Raw genomic sequence first — 22584 nt, forward strand, 5'->3', positions numbered from 1 at the left:
AGGGTGGGGAAAGACAAAATAAGAAGCTAAAAATTACCACTTCCACACAAGCGAGGAGGAGAACTCATTCATTTATTTTCTACCGCTTTTCCTCACAAGGGTCATGGGGGGTGCTGGAGCCTATCCCAGCCGTCTTGGGGCGAGAGGCGGGGTCCACCCTGGACTGGTAGCCAGCCAATCACAGGGCACATATAGACAAACAACCATTCACACTCACATTCATACCTATGGACAATTTGGAGTCGCCAATTAACCTAGCATGTTTTTGGAATGTGGGAGGAAACCGGAGTACCCGGAGAAAACCCACGCATGCACGGGGAGAACATGCAAACTCCACACAGAGATGCCCGAGGGTGGGATTGAACCCTGGTCTCCTAGCTGTGAGGTCTGCGCGCTAACCCCTAGACCACCGTGCCGCCCATACTGTATCATATGCAGTATATTGATCGGTAAAATCCTGGTGGTATCTTATGCTACTTCAGCATGATGTATTTCTAACGCTCTCCGTACCTGCTCTTGTGTCAGGCCCCGATATCGAATCCCTCCATCCCTCGGAGGCCGGATGATGGCGCAGCCTGGTCAAACAAAAAACAGAAGCAGAAATGGAGGCCGCTTCTTTGGATGCTAACGATGTTGATGTACAACGGCCAACGTAAACGGACACACAGTCAATTTATCTTGACAAATCACAGCTCCAGTCAGCGCTCTCCACAGACTTCACTCCACCCCATCATGGCACGCCGCACAATCCCACACACAGTCACGCAGGCACACAAATTACCTCCCGCTGATGAATTATGTATGGGCACAACAAGAGATGGAAGAGCGCAGAGAAGCAGCAGAAACAAAAGCTGTGGCGGCATGGCTCCACCTGCAAGAAAAACAACACGGGGAGACGAGTGGAAATTGAGGACTTTTGGATGGACTGAAAAAGGACAAAAGAGGAAATAGAGGTCACTAGATTGTCACACCTGAGTTGTATCCAATTTTATAGTCCATTGCCTTCATTTATTTTGCTTTTACAAATATGGAGCGGCTCTGCAACCCAACAAAAACACACACAATATATAATACATCAAATAGTTAAAATACAGTAAACCTCGGATATATCGGATTCAATTGTTCCCACTGGTTTTGTCCGATATAAGCGAAATCCGTTATATGCGTATACCGGAAAATGTCCGTTTTACGCATATATGGGATTTATATCCGGTATATGCGTAAATGGGATTTTATCCGTTATAAAAAGGCACTTCCTTGACTATGTTTCCAATGTACCTGGACGCGCAGGCAACGCTGCAAACGCTGCAAATGACGTCGTATAGCGGCCTGTCACGATTCGGCGAATCGGAGCGCCACGATGCGGCCATCCGATATATGCCAGGGAAATTTCATGGAAATGCATTGGAACGGGACTGGAGATTTTGTCCGAAATAGGCGAAATCCGTTATAAAAAATCCGATATATGCAATGAATTTTTATTGGAAATGCATTACAGAAAAATCGCTTCTTTTTTATCTGTCCGTTGTGAGCGAATTTCCGATATATCCGAGTCCGATATATCCGAGGTTTACTGTACCAAAACACAACACCGCGCGGGTTTCCGAATGGTTAGCATGTTGGCCAAAAGTCAGGTGATATGGAAGACCTGGGTTTGAATCTCAACTCTTGGCATCTCCTTGTGTGTGTGGAAATTAGGTTAATTAGCCACTCCAAATTGTCCATAGGTATGAATGTGAGTGTGAATGGTTGTTTGTCTATATGTGCCCTGGGATTGGCTGGCCACCAGTCCAGGGTGTACCCCGCCTCTCGCCCAAAAACAGCTGGGATAGGCTCTAGCGTACCACAGTGAGTATAGGCGGATGGCTATAAAAAAAATAAATTAATTTTCTACCGCTTATCCTCACAAGGGTCGCGGAGGTGCTGGTGGCCATCCAATCACAGGGCACATATAGACAAACAACCATTCACACTCACATTCATACCTATGGACAATTTAGAGTGGCTAATTAACCTAGCATGTTTTTGGAATGTGGGAGGAAACCGGAGTACCCGGAGAAAACCCATGCGTGGAATTGAACTCAGATCTCCTAGCTGTGTGGCTGTATAAAAAATGGGTGCCCCCCAAGAAAGGAAAACAAACTGGGGTTGAATCAAACCCAACCATTTTCTATGCCGCTTATGCTCACTAGGGTCGCAGGTATGCTGGCGCCTCCCCCAGCTGTCTTTGGACTGGTGGCCAACCAATCACAGGGCACATATAGACAAACAACCATTCACACTCACATTCATACCTATGGACAATTTGGAGTGGCTAATTAACCTAGCATGTTTTTGGAATGTGGGAGGAAACCGGAGTACCCGGAAAAAACCCACGCATGCACGGGGAGAACATGCAAACTCCACACAGAGATGGCCGAGGGTGGGGAAAGACAAAATAAGAAGCCAAAAAGTTACCACTTCCACACAAACTAGGAGGAGAACTCATTTCTTTTCTACCGCTTTTCCTCACAAGGGTCATGGGGGGTGCTGGAGCCTATCCCAGCTGTCTTGGGGCGAGAGGCGGGGTACACCCTGGACTGGTGGCCAGCCAATCCCAGGGCACATATAGACAAACAACCATTCACACTCACATTCATACCTATGGACAATTTGGAGTGGCTAATTAACCTAGCATGTTTTTGGAATGTGGGAGGAAACCGGAGTACCCAGGAAAAACAGCATGTAAAATCCAAACAGAGATGTCGAACCCAGGTCTCCTGACTGTGAGCCCTACATGCTAACCACTTGTGTAGCCCTCAGAATTTATCTTGAAATATAAATCACTTCTTAGCACATGTGTTGCTTTCTAAAATATCAAAGTGGCCCTTGCATCCTTTTCTCAGCGGGTGTCCTGGCGGGAAAAAGTTTGGACACCCCTGCAATCGTGCATCTGCCCCGCAAAACAGCAGACTTGACACATTAGCAACGCAGCACGACGTGACACAAACAACATCCGAGACGACGCAGTTCTTAAAGGGGCCCTCCTCTACATGTGTACCCTTCCATGAGAACTTCATAGGTCACAGTTTGAGGGATTTGTCCTCAGCTCCGTCATCAAAGTGCTTGCTCGTGTAGGTTGTTGCCACTTTTACAAACAGGCTCGGCCCCTGGCATAAACAGGCTCGGCCCCTGGCATCAACACAGTTATGCCAGCAATTCTCAAAGTGGTGGGTTGTGGAAAATATTGTAACGCCCCGATGCCTGTGAAAGCGACTCGTGCTTTTGATATTGGTGCTACCTGCTTGTGGCGCTGCCCGAGGTGCGTGCGGTTCATTTTGGAGCGACTTTGTCAAGCTTGAGCGGGATGGGGGAAGGAATAATCAAGTGTGGATTTAATATACACACAGCTGAAGATATCTGCATGAGAAGAGCTCTCCGTAAAGCATAAATGCAGCGCTAAGCAACCTCAAAATGTCTTCAGAAAGTCATAAAAGTTGCAGTCAATTTGAGTGACGACGTGATGCTCAAGTAAACGTGCTGTGCCTCATCTTTCTGTTTGGATTCAAGAAATCTACAATTTGACTGCAGATTCCATGACACTGCAGCACGTCCTCTATGTTAGGCTAACTCGGAAAAAAAAAAAAAAAGTCCAAAGAATCTGGAATCCCACAAGTGTGGAGTGCTGGCACACACACACAACAAATACACTAAATATAGCCGCTCATTTGCACTTTGGAATAACAAAGTCGTTCTTTGTGAAGCAAAACTTCAAATGAGATGAAGTGTTTGTGTGAGAGAGAGAGAGAGAGAGGGAGGCGAGAGGAGGAAAAGGAGGTGGAGAGGGACCTAAAAAAGCAAAAGCACCTCCGTGAGGGAGACAGATGGCGGGGGGAGGCTTGCCGGTGGAAGACAGACAAACGCTGCTGGAGACGGCACGAACATTATCCGCAATATTTTTAGAGTTTACTGACAAGGAGCGCGCAGGAAGTAGACACCACCCGAGCTCCATCTGGGGGGGTGGGAGGCAGGAGAGAAGAGAGCGGGACAGCCCACCGGGAGTCATTAATAGCAACACATCACACACTGGGCCGGATGAAAGCAAAGCGGCCTGTAACTTCTCCGGCACTGAGAGGATGGCGGTAGAGGAGGGGGTTGGGGGAGGGGGGCGGATGTCGACTGGCCTCCGGCTAGAAATGCAATTAAAAGCTTCAGCACCACGGACAGCGCCCCCAATCTCTGCTGTAAAACACTGCAAACGACCGACGGTCCATCCTCCGTGAAATATTCATACTCTTATGCAAACACGAAGCTTCCGTTTTGACTCAGTACATTTGTGTTAGTTTTAGATGCAACACATATTAGTGGAATCAAACACCACATCAATAATGATAGGAACCCTCAATGTAAATTTCGGGCCTAATTTGAATAGTAATAATAATAATAATAATAATAGTCGGCGGATAGGAACAATTTCTACTCCCGAGTGTCATGCGCATCAACGCTGCAGGTGACAAGTTAGAAGGCGAGCCGAGGCAAGGCAGCAGGCAACACATGTTGGCGGAGGGATGATCGCAAACAGCTATTTTAATGGCAAACTAATAGAAATGCCTTAATACAAATACATTTGATCATGAATTCATGCAGTGCAAAAATATTTGGCCACAATAGCAGCTTTATTATTCACTGCTGACATATATACTATACAACAATGATGATTATAACCCTAGAACCAGAAATGGAACTTATCGAAGGTTTTTTTTCGATGACCACGTAGGCCGATTCAGTTTACATTTTCTATGGTAAAAATAAAAATACCTGTTTTGGTATCAAATTCAACCAGGACTGATTGTGGTGGACTATGGAGGTTGAAAACTGAATGTTTTTCGATCACATTTTGGGACAATTTGCATGAAATTGTTAAAAAAAATACCTAATGGCAACACATTTCTTTCTATATATATTTTAGTCTTCATGTATGTCCAAGTGGGGCGGCACGGTGGTCTAGGGGTTAGCGCACAGACCTCACAGCTAGGAGACCAGGGTTCAATTCCACCCTCGGGCATCTCTGTGTGGAGTTTGCATGTTCTCCCCGTGCATGCGTGGGTTTTCTCCGGGTACTCCGGTTTCCTCCCACATTCCAAAAACATGCTAGGTTAATTAGCCACTCCAAATTGTCCATAGGTATGAATGTGAGTGTGAATGGTTGTTTGTCTATATGTGCCCTGTGATTGGCTGGCGACCAGTCCAGGGTGTACCCCGCCTTACGCCCGAAGACAGCTGGGATAGGCTCCAGCACCCCCCGCGACCCTCGTGAGGAAAAAGCGGTAGAAAATGAATGAATGAATGAATGAATGTCCAAGTCTTGATACCATTAACGACCATTGCAGGAAAATATTGCAATACTGCAATCGCATTACAACTGAGTCAATTCGTTTTATCGCTATTAACATCGATACTGTCATACTCACAAATATCGCTGGAAAAATACAACAATACACATCGTCTCAACATATACGCCTACATCGTGCTAGCATAACAATGACAAAACAAACGTTTCTAGAAACATTTTTTCTTCATTGATGACAATATCGTCATATTTGCTAACAGTTTTAATGGAACGGCATGGCAACAATGGCAAGACAGCTGTTAGTACAGTAAACCTCGGATATATCGGACTCGGATATATCGGAAATTGGCTCACAACGGACAGATAAAAAAGAAGCGATTTTTCTGTAATGCATTTCCAATAAAAATTCATTGCATATATCGGATTTTTTATAACGGATTTCGCCTATTTCGGACAAAATCTCCAGTCCCGTTCCAATGCATTTCCATGAAATTTCCCTCGCATATATCGGATGGCCGCATCGTGGCGCTCCGATTCGCCGAATCGTGACAGGCCGCTATACGACGTCATTTGCAGCGTTTGCAGCGTTGCCTGCGCGTCCAGGTACATTGGAAACATAGTCAAGGAAGTGCCTTTTTATAACGGATAAAATCCGATTCACGCATATACCGGATATAAATCCGATATATGCGTAAAACGGACATTTTCCGGTATACGCATATAACGGATTTCGCTTATATCGGACAAAACCAGTTGGAACAATTGAATCCGATATATCCGAGGTTTACTGTATATACATGTAGTATTGATTTATGCTGATATTGTTTCTCTATACGTTTTGTCTTCATATTGTTGTACTTGCTAACAGTATTACAATACTGGATTTTCTCTTCATTTATGTTCATGTTACATTTACAAAATATGTCAATGAAGGCAAGAAAGTGTTTTCTCTTTATTTATGCTGATATTGTGATATTTGCTAAAGGTACTGCAGTTTGTCGGAATCGGTATAATCGGAATCGACAGTAGTATCGCCATATCGGTGGACTATTCCCTCGTGCGCCTGTCACGCACGGCTCACGCTCGCGTTGCTGTGGCTTTAAAATGCCGGAAGCTGCGTGGGAACCAAGCGCTCGTACCCACCACATCGCCGGAAGGGACGACGATCCATGCAAAAAAAAAAAAAGACGCGCACGGAGGTTCGGAGATGCCGCGTTCGCGTGCGTGTGAGGGGGGTCACAGGGAGGGTGCCGTCAGGCTGCCGGATGCTGCGTGTCGGCCCTCCTTGACGAGAACATCCGTGACGGCCTCGGTGAAGAGGGATGGAGGAGGAGGGGGTTTGAGGCCGTACACGAACCGATCCAGACCGCTCTAAAAAAAAATCAACACTTCGGTTCGGTTGCAGGAAGTATGGCCTCATTGTAACACGGATATGAATCTCGGACAAAACGTCCTGCGCCGAACCAGTCCGACTCGAGTAATGGCAGCCACTACTGATGCAAAGTCTACTTACTTTGGATCGGACTAGGCACTGAGAAGATCACGTCCTGCGGAGCCGCTGCGGGGACACCTTGTGGAGAAATGGAATTAAAAAATAAACAAATAAAGCAAACTCGGTGCAAATGTGCATTTTTTTGCTACCTTTTCCTCTTCTCCTAAGGCTTCGGAGGATGGCTGCCAAGCTTCACGTTAAACAGGACGATACCAGCACAAGCAAAACGGCCCGACTCGGTTCCGTCCGGTGAACGTAGGCGCGGTAAAGCTACGGAATGACACAAATAATAAAAGAACAAAAACAACAAACAATACATGCACTATGTACAAACGCGCCCCGTCGGAGACGAAGCACCGATTCGCTAAAGTCCCGCCTCCTCCTCCTCCTCCCCTCCCCTCGCAATCTGGACCTAATTCCTCTACGTCATCATGCGCACAGGCGCGTAACAGTCGCTTCTGATTCCCGCCATGCAGGAACGAGCACACTCCACACAGGAACACATCTTAAAGCAGGGGTCGGGAACCTTTATGGCTAAGAGAGCCATGAAGGCCAGATATTTTAAAATGTGTATCTGTGAGAGCCATATACATTTTTTTAAACATTGAATGCAATAAAATGTGTGCATTTTTATGTAAGACCAACAGTTTTAGATATAATGGGCTCTAATTACGTAGACCAGGGACACTACCCCACGCCAAGGGGGTGTGGCCAGCACACTTTCATGAGCAGCGCAGTGTCTAATAATAAATCAAATACTTGCTGCCATTAATGCAACTTCTGCTGCTGCATGGTTTTGCACCGTACTCCGTATATTTCATTCTTTTGGCCATCTTTGCCAGAAGGCTTGGTTCTGCAGCTTTAGCTAGGTGACTATTTGACTAAAGGAGGAAAGTTTACATCAGGGGTGGGCAAACTACGGCCCGGGGGCCACATGCGGCCCACCAAGCGTTTGAATCCGGCCCGCCAGTTGCTTTTTCCACCATGTTCTTATTCATTGTATGTTGTCTTTTATCTTGTATTTTATATTGATGTTTTTTTATCTTCTGTACAGCGACCTTGGGTGTCCTGAAAGGCAATTTTAAATAAAATGTATTATTATTATTATTATTATTATTTTAACATACAAACTGGCAACACGACTTGCAAGTTGGATGTCTTATTTATTTATATTAGTAAAAAAAAAATATTAAAATTAAAATAACATAGTTTGATGTGGTGTGATGTTTAAAGTGCTCCTGAAAAAAGGGACATTAGAACATACAACTGATATAACACTTTTACAGACAAAAATAGACAAATAATTCAAGGAAAATTATAAGTATGTGTGTGTGTGTGTGTGTGTGTGTAAAATATATGTTCTGGCCCCCTGGACAATTTTGTTCAATCAATGCGGCCCACAAGTCAACATATTTGCCCACCCCTGGTTTACATTTACATCTTAATGACCGAGGTAGACTACCGCATTACCCAGTAATAATCGAGTTTTGGTGTTTGACCTGGAAAATATCATCAGGAAAGATAGATATGGTCGGCCGTATTGCAGTAGAAAATAGATGGACGGATTAAAATGCATAAGAAAGTTGTTGATTTTTAATATTTTTAACAGTGATTTCTGTGATGTTTACTTTAAAATGTTAGCAAACATACATTTTTATTGTGGTAAATGCTTGAGAGCCAGATACAGTCATCAAAAGAGCCCTACCTGGCTCCCGAGCCATAGGTTCCCTACCTCTGTCTTAAAGGGTGATGGGGGGGTCATAGTCATTATCATGACAATAAAGCACGCTGTGCAGGAGGGGTCCAGTTTGCTATATATGTCATTATATATCTCATTAATACGTTTCACTTCTGTAATATGGAGGGCACGGTAATGAATCGAAAGCAGTCCCCAGGCCACACTTTGGAGCACCCCTGAAACAGTACCGCAAAGCCCTCCTTTGCGGTTGAAACATACCTGTCATCAAGTCCGTCTCGGTGTCAGTATATAGGATGCAGACATTTCTCCATCCTGGTCTTTATAGTGTGTATTCCGTGCTGCCATTTTTCTACAGCAGCTGAATAATTGAAGCGAATGCTTTCTCCTCCTCTTCGGTGCGTGCCATCTAACACTCCAAAAGATGCCAGCGCTTTTTATTGATGGTATCATGATGGGCATGACTGCATGACAGGTTCCTCTTGAATCCACACAGCAAAAAAAAGTGATTTCAGGGGATTCAGCTGAAGATTCAAACTGCAATCAGTTATGTGATCAGGATATTCATGATTACATTGACAAGTCACCTCTGGACTTCACTGTCACATACAAGTAAAATAAATACGTACATAACCAGATGATCATAATTTAGTATTAGTTTAGTGCAGAATTAGAAGAATTAGTGTCACAATTCTAATTTCAAATCAAACGTACCATGATCCCACCCTCGGCCGTCTCTGTGTGGAGTTTGCATGTTCTCCCCGTGTACGCGTGGGTTTTCTACGGGTACTCCGGTTTCTGGCATGCTGGGTACTGTTCTGTGTTTGTCGCATTTTTGCTTGAGATTGTCGACAGTGAAGTAAACAAGGACGGGTGTTCATTGCGCATATTGTTGTTGCCATTGGACTACCCAGCATACCTTGCGGGCACTTGTGAATAACAGTTCCATGTAACGTTTAGCGCTTATCAATTGCTTTATTATAAAATGATATTGGTTTTTAAAAAAAAACACACTTGGCGAGACGACAAATATTTTATTCTAATGAGAAATAAATTGCAATTTTAAGAGAATAAATTTTTTTAGAAGTTATTTTAGTCATGCGTAGGTCAAAATACTGACGAAAAATTATTTTTAAAAAGCGCGCAGTGGCCACACAGCTAGGAGACCCGAGTTCAATTCCACCCTCGGTGATCTCTGTGTGGAGTTTGCATGTTCGTACTCCGGTTTCCTCCCACATTCCAAAAAACATGCTAGGTTAATTAGCCACTCCAAATGAATGTGAGTGTGAATGGTTGTTTGTCTATATGTGATTGTCTCTGGGATTGGCTGGCCACCAGTCCAGGGTGTACCCCGCCTCTCGCCCAAAGACAGCTGAGATAGGCTCCAGCACCCCCTCGACCCTCATGAGGAAAAAGATGTAGAAAATGAATGAATGAATGAACGTACCATCATTAAAAAAACGGCTTCTTAGTTCTTAAGTTAAAGAGGTACGGCGCTTTTTGGGGGTAATTTTGCCCAGCATTCACAATCCTCATTCATTTGGAGTGGCTAATTAACCTAGCATGTTTCTGGAATGTGGGAGGAAACCGGAGTACCCGGAGAAAACCCACGCATGCACGGGGAGAACATGCAAACTCCACACAGAGATGGCCGAGGGTGGGGAAAGACAAAATAAGAAGCCAAAAAGTTACCACTTCCACACAAACTAGGAGGAGAACTCATTCATTGATTTTCTACCGCTTATCCTCACGAGGGTCGCGGGGGGTGCTGGAGCCTATCCCAGCTGTCTTCGGGCGAGAGGCGGGGTACACCCTGGACTGGTCGCCAGCCAATCACAGGGCACATATAGACAAACAACCATTCACACTCACATTCATACCTATGGACAATTTGGAGTCGCCAATTAACCTAGCATGTTTTTGGAATGTGGGAGGAAACCGGAGTACCCGGAGAAAACCCACGCATGCACGGGGAGAACATGCAAACTCCACACAGAGATGGCCGAGGGTGGAATTGAACCCTGGCTTGCATTCACAATCCTTATGTGAAAAAATGAACACATATACAGTAAACCTCGGATATATCGGACTCGGATATATCGGAAATTCGCTCACAACGGACAGATAAAAAAGAAGCGATTTTTCTGTAATGCATTTCCAATAAAAATTCATTGCATATATCGGATTTTTTATAACGGATTTCGCCTATTTCGGACAAAATCTCCAGTCCCGTTCCAATGCATTTCCATGAAATTTCCCTGGCATATATCGGATGGCCGCATCGTGGCGCTCCGATTCGCCGAATCGTGACAGGCCGCTATACGACGTCATTTGCAGCGTTTGCAGCGTTGCCTGCGCGTCCAGGTACATTGGAAACATAGTCAAGGAAGTGCCTTTTTATAACGGATAAAATCCCATTTACGCATATACCGGATATAAATCCCATATATGCGTAAAACGGACATTTTCCGGTATACGCATATAACGGATTTCGCTTATATCAGACAAAACCAGTGGGAACAATTGAATCCGATATATCCAAGGTTTACTGTATCTTTCCCTTTTCTCTGTATTGTAACACAAGAAAACGAGTTAAAACACTACCAAAACGTCACAAACTTAGTATGCTCGTTCTGTCAACAGCAGCAGCATAGATACAACAACACACTTACGATGTCCGCTCATTGGGATGGCTGTGTCTTCCAGCACAGGACGTGTGCTTCAGTCGGGCTTCTTGTTGAGTCTTTGTAGCCAAATGGAGAGCTAGGTATCCACACTCTTGGATGCGTCGTGTTAGTCTGCCAGATAAAAGGTTTTTCATGTTAGCTGCTACAATAATAATATGGCCGTAACTTGGTAAATATACACGACAGTTATGGAAAGGGAAAATAACATTTTTTTAGGGTTTCAGCATTGAAATAGGTATAGGTTAAATAGCTCATATTAGCTCATTTTCTGATCTGTATGTGAACATTTCCAAATTCTAATTGGAAATTTCTTAATTCCAAATTCAAACTTCAGAGACTAGCATAGGAATAAAACTTGTTAGTCAGAATTTGGAGGCCAACGTAAGAATGCCAACATTTAGACTCCACTGAGAATGATCCTGTTTTCTCAAGCATTGATCGTCCTCAACGTCAGAATTCAAAAACTAACGTGAGAATCTATTGTGACTTTAGTCAAAATATGGAGGCCAACGTAAGACTTAATATGCTTAATATTAAAGTCACTGATAATGATCCAGTTTTTTTAATCATTCACTGTCCTATGTCAAAATTCAGACTAATGTATGAATCGATTCTTTGGTCAAAATGGGGGGGGACAATATATGAATTCATACGCCTACAAGAATTATCCTGTTTTTTTTTTTAACTCCGCAACTTAAAAATTCTGAGGTTAGCGTAAAAATCAGTTGTTGCTTGAGTCAGGATCATAAAGATAAAGTCACAAGCCACATAATGAAGTGTCTCTGAGAATTACAGTTTTTTTTTAATCATCCAACTTCCACAATGTCAAATTTCAGAGATGAGAACAAGAATCAACTTTAGTCAAAATCTGGAGAACAATGTAAGAATTCATATGGTTGATATACGACACTCGTAAATCGTTGACCGTCGTCTATGACCTCTAGGACCAATGTATGAATTCATACGCTTACATCCGCTGAAAAGTATGGTAACATTTTGACTCCGCATCTTAAAAATTCTGAGATTAGTGTAAAAATCTGAATTTTGTCAGAATTTGGAAAATCAATTGTTACCCACGTAAGAATTCACTCTGCGAATTAGTTTAGTTTTTTTATCAAATGTCCCGACGAGTGCAAGAATCAACTTTAGTAAAAATTTGGAAACCAATGTAAGCGAACAAACAATTGAGGGCGCAAAAATTAGTTATTTCCCGACGCAAAACTCCACGTGCATTTAAAGCAGCACAGGTAAGCTACCATTTTATTTGATAGTTGTTTGCCGGCAAGGCACAATTCAATCAAAAGACAGATATTTTTTTAAAATTGAACAGGAAAAAACGTGTTCTCGCTAACGAAATACATTTGTACCACATTTAATAAAACAACAAAAATAAAACACATTAGGAGAAAGCTTATTTTTCACGAGGAACAGGAGCAGAAAACGAGAGCGTCGTCATGCAGCGTTTTCGCCATCAGCGCTCACATTCTGCCCCCCCCCCCCCCCCCCCCCGCCCTTAAAAAACATGTCATAACCCATCTAATCACGTGTCAAATGGGTTGAGTTTGATCGAGGAACATTCATTGGGGAAATGTGCAAAGAGGGGGGAGGGCGAAGCAGCAAACTGCTGCCATCAAGTGACACGACACACGCGTGTCACACGGCAAACCAACCTGTAATCACACAAAGCATCACACGCTCACTTTCTTCATGCTTAACAATTTCCACATGCTTCCCCTTGGAGACGTGAACATATAGTAAACTTTGAAACTGGCGTGCTGTTCTAACGGATTGCCGCTCGGGTACCTCGTAGTAAATGCCCTAATTAGCTTGCCAAGCTAATGGATTCCCGCCTAGCTCCCCGCGAGAAGTCAATGAGAGCATCGTAAGGGAGCTCGAACATTAAAGTAACCCATTAAAGTAGCTTACACTACACTATGAATTCCAGACTAGGCGCTTTCGATAGCAATTTGAAATTTATGCTAGCGAGCTGACGTGGCAGCCGCCGTTATGAAATACCAAAGGCGGGTCCAATTTAGAGATGTTTGATGTCCAGAAGTGCAAGTAAAAGATCAAAAACGTCGAGCTGTTGTTTGGCTGGTTCCCTGCCATATCACATCACACCGAGTCACTTAGCAACACAAGCTAAGCTAGCCTGCAGATTGACGTGCTAGCGGTACGTCACTAAATTGTCGACGTTTCTCTTTGCAGCATAAACAAGAAGATGCTACGACATTAACAAACTCGGAAAATATTCACAATGTCCACCGCAACGTCTGGTCTTTTTTTATCCATGAAACAACTCATCATATACTTTATCGCTAGGCTAGCAAACTAGCTAGCTAGCGGTTTCGGTCCCACATCTCCGCCATGAAAGTGAGCCCAGCGGACAGTTTGGGACTACAACAAGTAACCCATTAAAGTAGCTTACACTATGAATGTATAGTGCACGAGGTAACTAGCATGGTATGCTAACGGGTTTCCACTGGGTTCCCTCAGAGGAGTGATAGTATAGTGCGTGTTCTAGCTAGCTTCGTTTCTGCTCCCTTCGAAGGAGTGCGCGTATAGTAAGTAGCCTGTGATGCTAAAGGTCACCTTAACCTTCCGATAAAGTGTCACTTATTTCCACATACAGCCGCGTCACTCCGGTTGTACATGTCAGCAGCACGTTTGCCATCTTTGGCCTGCGGGAGGGAGGCGGCGAGTTCTACCCGCCTCGACGACCTCACAAGCTAAAGCTTCGGTGGTGCTGCTTGTAAAACTGCTGCTGGCGTTCTCTGGCGCTCATCTCTGTCGCCATCTTGTCTCGTCGGTGCGTCGCTTGATCCCTCTCGCCCTCCTCCCCGGTAACGCTGCCCACGTCACTCAGATCCCCGAGGTGCTCGATGGAGTCGTATTTCTCCAGGTCGGAGGCAATGGTCTGCAGGCTGAAGACGGAAAGGGAGTCCGAGCCCGCCCTCTCTTTGTCCTCCTCCTTCTCCTTCAACTTTTCCAGCAGCTGACCGGCCGCGTCCGATCGGTCACGTCCCATTACGGCGCCACCACAGGCACCTCCTTCTTCCCGTGCTCCGGCATCAGACTCGGCCCCCACAGGAGGGCTCCGCCCGCCGCAGACGGTGGGACGTCCCACCTCGTCGTGGTCCTGCCCCCTCTGAGCGTGGATCTGCTCGCTGATCTCCTCCAGGTTCCTGAGGGCGATGGAGTAGCGTGTCTTGACTTTGGACACATGCTGCTCCAACTGCAGTACTTTGGTCTTGTGCTCCTGCGAGGGCAGACAACACCTCCATCATGAACTACAACAATGAGTTCCAAATCATGTCCTTAATAATGTTGCTATATATCAGAGGGTCCAAAATGTGCTTTATGTGGTTTTTAGTTGTGTAAAAAGGCTAAAAACTGGGTTTGGTATCGAGATTTTTTTTAAATATCTATTTCTTTTGAAGCACAATATCAAAAACAAGCATATCGTTCATATGGATTTAGACTGGATTTGATGCGGAGGTCTAGTTACGGCAGCTCTGTGTCTCCTGTGGCGTTTTTAGTGTTTAATTGTATGTATTACTTCCTTGTAATGTGTATTTGGGCCATACCGACCACTCAAGCAAGTGTGCAGCTATGGATGTTCATCTTTTTACGTTTGTAGCTTCCCGCTTGAGCCATTGTTGACACTCGGGAGCAGATGTTAGCTTTAGCTGTCAGCATGCCTTCACTACACTGAATGATCAGATCCCAGCGGAGATATGGATGGCGTGAGTGAACGGCGAAAAAGACGGTATAAAGGTTGCTGTATAAGACGGCATCAACCATGTTTACCATCTGTCGTCATGGGGACGAGAGATGGAAGCAATCGCAGCGCTAACCCGGCTGCAGAGGCTACCTTGAGTGCAGCATGATTGCACATTATGTTCAACTTTTTCTATATTTATTTAAAAAAGAGAATATGCCATCAGTGGCTATTTTTCTCTAAGATTGTAATAAAACTTTGCACACATTTGGCTTTGACTTTGATATCAAGATATACGTACATTGTATCTCGATCGTCTACATCAGGGGTGCTCATTAAGTCGATCGCAATCTACCGGTCGATCGCGGAGGTGGTACTGGTCGATCGCGGCGTGACATTAAAAAAATATCATCCTAGCATCAATGCCGTCACTTGATTGACATACAGGGCAGCCATTCAGATGACAACTGAATGTTGCCCTTCGGGCGACCAATCAAATCAAACAACATCTCTAAGTGCAGCAGAACTTACGATGTCAGCCTATCAGCCATCCCCGTTACTTGATTGACATACAGGACAACCAGTCAGATGACAACTGAATTTTGACCTTTAGGTCACCGCTCATGCGTAAACAACGATGCAAAGTGCTAAGCTAGTCGGCGAATTGCGTCAGATTTTAAGCCCTCGCTAAAGTTTATGGTCACTAAAATGAGTGAAGGAGCTGGACCAAGTAAAAAGGCAAAAACTGGACCAAGTAAAAAGGCAAAAACATATCACTTCCATACGGATATGGAATATTATACGGATATTATGATACGGATATTATCCATGACTGATAAACATTTGGAAGTGTGCTTGAGGCTGGCCATCAGCAGCTACTGTCCGGACTATGCATCCCTGGCTGGTTCAATTCAGTGCAAGTCATCAAAGTAAACTCAGGTAATTACAAAAAATGTTAATAGTTAATTATGTGTGTTTTGCAATATTGGCTCATTTGGTTATGTAAGGTACATCAACATACATTGTACGTACAAATAATCCTCAATACATTTGAAAATAAATAGATGTTTTGCATTTTTGTAGTGGGTAGATCATTTTGACTCGGTCATTTTAAAAGTAGCTCGCATGCTGAAAAAGTGTGAGCACCCCTGGTCTACATCAATATATCGGGATCTGAGTTTTGGTCCATATCCCCCATCCCTACTAAAAATAATTGATGTATTTTATAATTAGTATCCACATTTCAGCCTCTTCTCCTTTTGTTCTACAGTTCCCATTTTTGCTGGGTTTTTTTTTGTTTAATTTTATTCATACAATGAAAAATAAGCTGGAGGTCACAATTTGGACAACCCTGACCTTTGCAAACTAACACACCGTCTTCTGGTTGCTGCCAAGTACTACATTCCATTACACTGAATAAATAAAAGACAGGAGCGTCTTTTGAATTGTACAATGTGTTCACATTAGAAAGGAAACATCGATGCTAATCTAGTTTATGTGTTTTTAGTGCTTCACCTCCAGGATGTGGTTGAACTGCGCCTTGAGCTCAAAGTAAGGTTTGGACTTGACGATGGCCCTCTTGAGGGACTTCTGGAGCAACTGGACTCGAGCCTCGGCTTCCTGGCAGGCGTGGGTGACACGCATGTGCTCCCTCTCGCTGCGAAGGCGCTCCTCCTCGGCCTCATTCACCTGAAGGAGGAGATGTAGTCATTTACGGATACGGATACCCATGCATATACCTCATTGTTGTTACCTTGGAGGTTGCGTGGTTGAGCATCTCCTGCCACGTGGGATCCAGTGTGTTCTTTCCATCAGCCATGAGTCCCTGCTCTGCCACATAGACCATCTCCCTGGCGGCCGTGTGCATGGAAACGGCTCTCTCGTAGCTTAGCGCTGCCTTCTGGGTCTCCTGCTGAGCCTGCAGAGACACGACTTCATCAACATCACAAAACAGAAATATCATCATATCATAACACAGCAATGTATTTCAAACAAACACAGGCCTCAAGTGTTAACGTCTATTTCTGTTGCTAACCAAAACAGCAGCACCTACCGCAAACTACACAGGACACGACACGATTCTTAGACGTTGACAGAGAAGCCCTGCACAAACCTCCTTGGCCAGCCGACGGGCCTCATAATAGGGCCTCGCTTTGTCAATGCAGGCGCCGAGCTGAGAGCTGTGCGCGTTGAGCTTCCTGGCAGACTCGGTGAGGATCTTACGGTACCCTGACCTGGCGTCCTGGACGTGGGAGAAGCACCAAGCATACCAGATTGAATGTCTCTCAAGTGGAAAGGCTGATTGGATTTCGCACTCAAGCGCGGCTGAAAATGAGCGCCGACTGTCAGGACGCGGAGCATCCAAAAGAGCTCGCAGTTTCCCAGATGCTATTTCGCTGAATAATATTACAAATGGAATTATCATATTGATTGGCACCTTCTGGGTAGCTGGGTGAAATACTATAGCAGCAGGGATGCAAGTGTTTTAGAAAGATCTTTGTTATTTCACACTAAAACATGTAAGATGCCATGTTTATACATAAATCAAAAACAGATAACATAGCTTTTGTTTAACTTACATCCAATTGCAGCTCTAGGTTGTTTATTTCTGCACTGGCTTCATTCAGATGCTCCAACTCTTCCTGGGAGGGAAAAAGGCAACAAATGAGAACATTCCTACTTGTGACACGTAGATCACAACCTTCAGGTGATACCATGTCAGTGTCATTTGCCCGGGGCCTTCAGAATCAGTAGTGCTGGCCGATGTCCCTTAAACATTATTAGTAATGACCAACCAATCCGATTTCAGATTCACTACCTGGCGCAGAGATGGCAGCAGTTTTCCATCCTCTGATTGGTTTATGTCTTTAAGCCTATGCCTAACATTTAAAGTTCCCAGTGCATTTGAATGCATCATTAATCAATATCAATCAATCAATACATCACAGCTGGAGTCTGGATGTATTTGATTTCATTTTTGTTGATGTTAATATGAATTTGTAGGACCCTATGAAATCTGTTTCATTTTTCTCAAATTGTTTTGTTTTTTTCCTAAATTCTGTTTACATTTTTTTAATCCGCATTTAACTTTTTATAATTAAAAATTAATTAAATAATTTTTTTAAATTATTAAATAATTAATTAACCTCGAGTCTCCTTGCTGTCAGGTCTGCGCGCTAACCACTCAAGTCAAATTAGTGCTTTGAAAATTAAGTACAACTTTAAACCTTTCAAACTATAAGACAAGCTATCAGGGATATTAATTTACTTTAAAGAGGACCCATGGTGCTTTTTCTACTTTTCTGACCTATTAATTGTAGTTAGATGTAGTATTCTTGTGTTAAACAATGCAAAGTTTCAGATAATGAGGTTTGCGTATTGCGCATCTAAACGCTCGGTTTCATAGGGCGTTCTAACAATGGTGATTTGTGATGTCACAGATTACCAGGCTTCCTGAGGGCGTGGCATGGAGGACAGATATGTTCTCTGCCCTCCCCCAAGCTCAACCTGTTTCTTAGGGTGTATGGGAAAGCTACATTTGTTTACAATTCCTAACCAGGAAAACATCAGGAACAGGTGCTTGGGAGTTTGTGCTTCCTAACAGCAAAAGAAATGCATTTTAATCTGTCAATGGTTTTTCACACTGGACTGTTTTGTCCACTGTTTTTGTCTGTTTTGGCCACCGTGCAACTGGACTTGGCGACAAACTTGCTGAAACCCGACGCCTTTCCAACGTTACCTCGTCATGTGGAACAGTCAGAACTGCAAGCAGTTTATCAGCGTCCTAACTGTGTTTATTTTGTCTCAGTAGGGGACAAAAGCAGCATTATAGAGTGTATAGAACAGGGGTGGGCAAACTACGGCCCGGGGGCCACATGCGGCCCGCCAAGTGTTTGAATACGTTAAGATATAAGATATGTTTTATCTTTTATGTTTTATCTTTTTGGTCATATTTTCTGCTCTTGGTCTTCAGTTTTTTAACTCCAGTGTTATGTTTTATCTTTTAGTCCTATTTTATGGTCTTAGTCTTTAGCTCCAACTCCAGTGTTTCCTCAGGGGGGTCCTCCACACTGGGGGCTGTTTGGGTATGCTGAGGGGGTGCCATCCTTGGGTCCCTTCGACACGGCCGGCTGGGGGGTTCCTCCCTTTAATGTGGGGGTCCGCCCGTCTAACGGAGTCGGAGGGGCCGGGTGCTGGTCCTCCGATAGCACGGCCTGCTGCTTCTCCCAGTGTGGACGGCCCCAAAGGTGGCGTTTCCTTGTTCCTCAGTACCATGCCATGTCTCCCTACTGTGGGTGATGGTGTGCTTGCGTGGGTGTGTGTGTGGGTGGATGGGTGTGTGTGTGTGGGTCTAGTATGGAGGGTGGGAAGGAGGGGCTTTCTTTTTTCTTCATTGTTTTCCTTTTTAATTGTGGTAATTGTTTTAATTCTGGAAAGTACTTTGTGTTGCATCTCCTTGCAGGAAAAGTGCTATATAAATAAAGTTGATTTGATTTGAATACGGCCCAAAATATTTCATTGAAACTTAATATACAACCTGGCATTATGGTACAACCTTGGTACACCATGGTACAAGTACATATAGCTGATTGCACTACATTTTTACAGATACAATAATTCCAGGTGGACTGTTACGTGTAGAATATATAGTATTATGCCCCCCCCCCCCCTGTCAATTTTGTTAAATCAATGCGGCCCGCGAGTCAAAAAGTTTGCCCACCCCTGGTATAGAATATGTAGTGTGAGCATTAACAGCCAAATATGCAAGTTTTTTTTTTTTAACACCGGTAGTCCCGCAAAAAAACGTGTAATGACGACATTGCACGTTACCAATGCTGTAGAAAATCTAACACTAAAATTCTAAAGCTACTTACCACTGAGAGACGTGTTGAAGTAACCTCTTTTCTTTAGAAACCTCAGACTGTCCAGTCTGTACTTCTGGATCGAATTCAGCATCCAACACATATGGCTGTATGTTGAAGGCGGACATTTTATAAAGATAAATCGCTGTTTATTATCGACTCCATTTATCAACTCCTACAATGTTGGCTTCGGCAGCTATCGGCACAAAACCAGAAGTCTTAAGGGGCCATGCATAATTTTCAACATTTTCACAAGAGTACAAAATGTACTCTTTTGAGCAAAAAGAGTACAATCCAAAATGAAAAATGTTGATAGGTCCATGACCAACTGACCCAATACAGCCATGAAATTCTAACATGTCCAATAGTGTTCTCTGGCTGTATTTTGGGACTCTGGTCAATCAGTCACTGCCCATCAACATTGTATTGAACACGAACAAGATAAAAAATTATATCAAATGCCTCTTTTTTGTATTTTTCTTTCAAGAAAATACAAATGTATTACAAATTTGGTCTTTTTGTATTGTTCTTTCTATCAAATGATACATGTAGAAAAGTCCTGATGCAACAACTGTTTTCCACAGGACTTTTTAAACAAGGGAATACTTCTTGTATACACACATGATTACTCAAGGAGCAGAAGAGTTGCCCCTGGTTTCCAAAAGCCTGAGGAGATCAAATCTTCTTTGAAATGATGGACACAACCCTTGAACTCAACTCAATGCGAAGTACGCAATAAAGATGCCACAACTGTTTTGAAAAGGCTTAACAATCACACCTATAGTGTATCACAGGAAGTGAAAATCACATTGATTTTGTGGACAGTCGTATGCTAGCTCTCGCGCTAGCATACGACGACAGGGGACCAGTCTATTCGCGCTAAAATTTGACTGCGTCCCGCGGTTCAAACATACAGACATCGACATTTTCTGGTTTTCAAAAAAGCGTACGTTGATGTCTTAACCCCCTCCCCCCCTCGTACGGTTTGTACGCTCGTGAAAATGTTGAAAATTATGGATGGTCCCTAAGTACTTGTGATCAATCACAGCGGAATGGGCGTGCCGAGAGGTGGGCCGTGGGTGGAAGAAAAAAATTAAAAAATTTCGCGGGAGGCACAAACTCCAAAGAAATACAGATGGAATAGGTACAGATTCTGGAAGATCTAGAAAGCGTTCTGTGCTGGTTATCATGTGTAGCTGCTCTATAGGAGTGCACAACTCAATACAAAGGGCGGAATATTGAGCATAATAGGTGCCCTTTAACATCTATCAGTGGCCGAGCTGTTGACTTAAAAAATATATATTTCACAGCTTTCTTTCTTCTTTCTTTCTTATTTCTTAACACAGTTAAGATATATTTTGTTGTACGCTTGTACTGAACATGTACACATATAAAAGGAGTATACAAAGTAGTAATGGGTAATGGGTGAAATGTAGTGCTTCAAAGACATTTTTAACAAAACATAAAAAAGTTGTCAGGGTGAGTATCCCATGTTGTGTACCTGGATTCGGGGGTCCAGTTCATCGTCGTAGGGGCTGTGTGGCTGCTCCCCTACTTTCGTCGCTTTGTCGCCGACGTTTTCACAGCAACTGTCCTTTTGCAGCATCTTCTCTGGTGATGTCTCACCTGTTTGTGCGGCCTTGCGCTCCTCGTCCCCACCGGGTCGAACCTCCCTCCACTCACCGGCATCAGACTCCCCGGAACCCGCCGGACTCTCCCTCAAGTCGCCTGGCTCCATTCCAGACTAGGCGCTTTCGATAGCAATTTGAAATTTATGCTAGCGAGCTGACGTGGCAGCCGCCGTTATGAAATACCAAAGGCGGGTCCAATTTAGAGACGTTTGATGTCCAGAAGTGCAAGTCAAAGATCAAAAACGTCGAGCTGTTGTTTGGCTGGTTCCCTGCCATATCACATCACACCGAGTCACTTAGCAACACAAGCTAAGCTAGCCTGCAGATTGACGTGCTAGCGGTACGTCACTAAATTGTCGACGCTTCTCTTTGCAGCATAAACAAGAAGATGCTACGACATTAACAAACTCGGAAAATATTCACAATGTCCACCGCAACGTCTGGTCTTTTTTTTTTTATCCTTGAAACAACTCATCATATACTTTATCGCTAGGCTAGCAAACTAGCTAGCTAGCGGTTTCGGTCCCACATCTCCGCCATGAAAGTGAGCCCAGCGGACAGTTTGGGACTACAACACACATTGACGTCACTTCCGGAGGCTAGTCGTCAGAATATCAAAATCAACTTGTGGTGGTTAGGTATAATCTGCTTTGTGACTGGATAGAGCGCTCTCGATGCAAAATACGATGGTTATTTTGAAGTTTAAAACTGAGAAGCAATGATACAACGATTAAGCACGACTTTAACTTTAATTTGATACCTCATTCACTTCTCTACCCCAAATATTAAAGAAGGTAGAGCAAATTCTATACCGGAAAATAGTGTATTTGGTCCCCATTGCTTTAACGTTGAGTCAGTTGAAACAGTACTACATACTGGACGGACGGACGGGTAATGACGCAGGGAGACGTCATCATCCGTGATTGGTCAAATGTTGAAATATGCTAATAAAGTAAGAAGCAGCTAGGTGCGCTCTCATTGGCCAAATGTTGGATATAGTGGCGAAAAATGGACAGAGGCAGAGCTGATTGAGTGAGAAAGTTTGGGCTCAGGTTGAAGACCTAACCTTCATTTGTTTTCTACCGCTTATCCTCACGAGGTTCGCAGGGGTTGATGGGTTTTGCGTGGGTTTTCTCCGGGTACTCCGGTTTCCTCCCACGTTCCAA

At 43.9% G+C, this 22584-nt stretch overlaps 2 protein-coding genes across 4 annotated transcripts in view; both read right to left on the reverse strand.

Annotated features, from left to right (window-relative positions):
- The window catches only part of gabbr1a (gamma-aminobutyric acid (GABA) B receptor, 1a), a 103911-nt gene extending 96700 nt beyond the window's left edge, over positions 1-7211 (reverse strand). The window contains exons 1-5 of one of the 2 annotated variants that reach the window (XM_058053843.1): positions 6971-7211; positions 6843-6899; positions 972-1038; positions 782-871; positions 511-575 (exon numbers count right to left, since the gene is read on the reverse strand). In XM_058053843.1, the coding sequence (XP_057909826.1) occupies positions 511-575; positions 782-871; positions 972-1008 (192 nt within the window). In that variant the 5' untranslated portion in view covers positions 1009-1038; positions 6843-6899; positions 6971-7211. The remainder of the gene's footprint in view (positions 1-510; positions 576-781; positions 872-971; positions 1039-6842; positions 6900-6970) is intronic. The other variant, XM_058053844.1, reaches the window with a different exon arrangement.
- Positions 7212-12707: 5496 nt separating this feature from the next.
- Positions 12708-22268, reverse strand: sh3bp5la (SH3-binding domain protein 5-like, a). 2 transcript variants are annotated; one of them, XM_058053943.1, is made up of 6 exons: positions 21289-22265; positions 17505-17567; positions 17039-17167; positions 16679-16843; positions 16441-16614; positions 12708-14463 (listed from the first exon to the last, which is right to left on the reverse strand). In XM_058053943.1, the coding sequence occupies exons 1-6, from the start codon at positions 21523-21525 to the stop codon at positions 13927-13929; spliced, it is 1305 nt and encodes a 434-aa protein (XP_057909926.1). In that variant the 5' UTR covers positions 21526-22265; the 3' UTR covers positions 12708-13926. The 2 variants fall into 2 exon arrangements, with proteins under 2 accessions (XP_057909926.1, XP_057909928.1); XM_058053945.1 differs by lacking the exon at positions 17039-17167 and having other exon boundaries at positions 21289-22268.
- Positions 22269-22584: the final 316 nt, after the last annotated feature.

The sequence above is a fragment of the Doryrhamphus excisus genome, chromosome 17, assembly GCF_030265055.1.
Source record: "Doryrhamphus excisus isolate RoL2022-K1 chromosome 17, RoL_Dexc_1.0, whole genome shotgun sequence".
Classification (NCBI taxonomy): Eukaryota; Metazoa; Chordata; class Actinopteri; order Syngnathiformes; family Syngnathidae; genus Doryrhamphus; species Doryrhamphus excisus.

What these genes read in the sequence shown, in the direction of transcription:
- sh3bp5la (XM_058053943.1), bottom strand. Translation starts at nt 21,525, where the DNA reads ATGGAGCCAGGCGACTTGAGGGAGAGTCCGGCGGGTTCCGGGGAGTCT. An exon ending in TCAACCACGCAACCTCCAAG is followed by an intron (nt 16,615 to 16,678) that starts GTAACAACAATG and finishes CTCCTCCTTCAG; the next exon opens with GTGAATGAGGCCGAGGAGGA. An exon ending in AGTTCAACCACATCCTGGAG is followed by an intron (nt 14,464 to 16,440) that starts GTGAAGCACTAA and finishes CTGCCCTCGCAG; the next exon opens with GAGCACAAGACCAAAGTACT.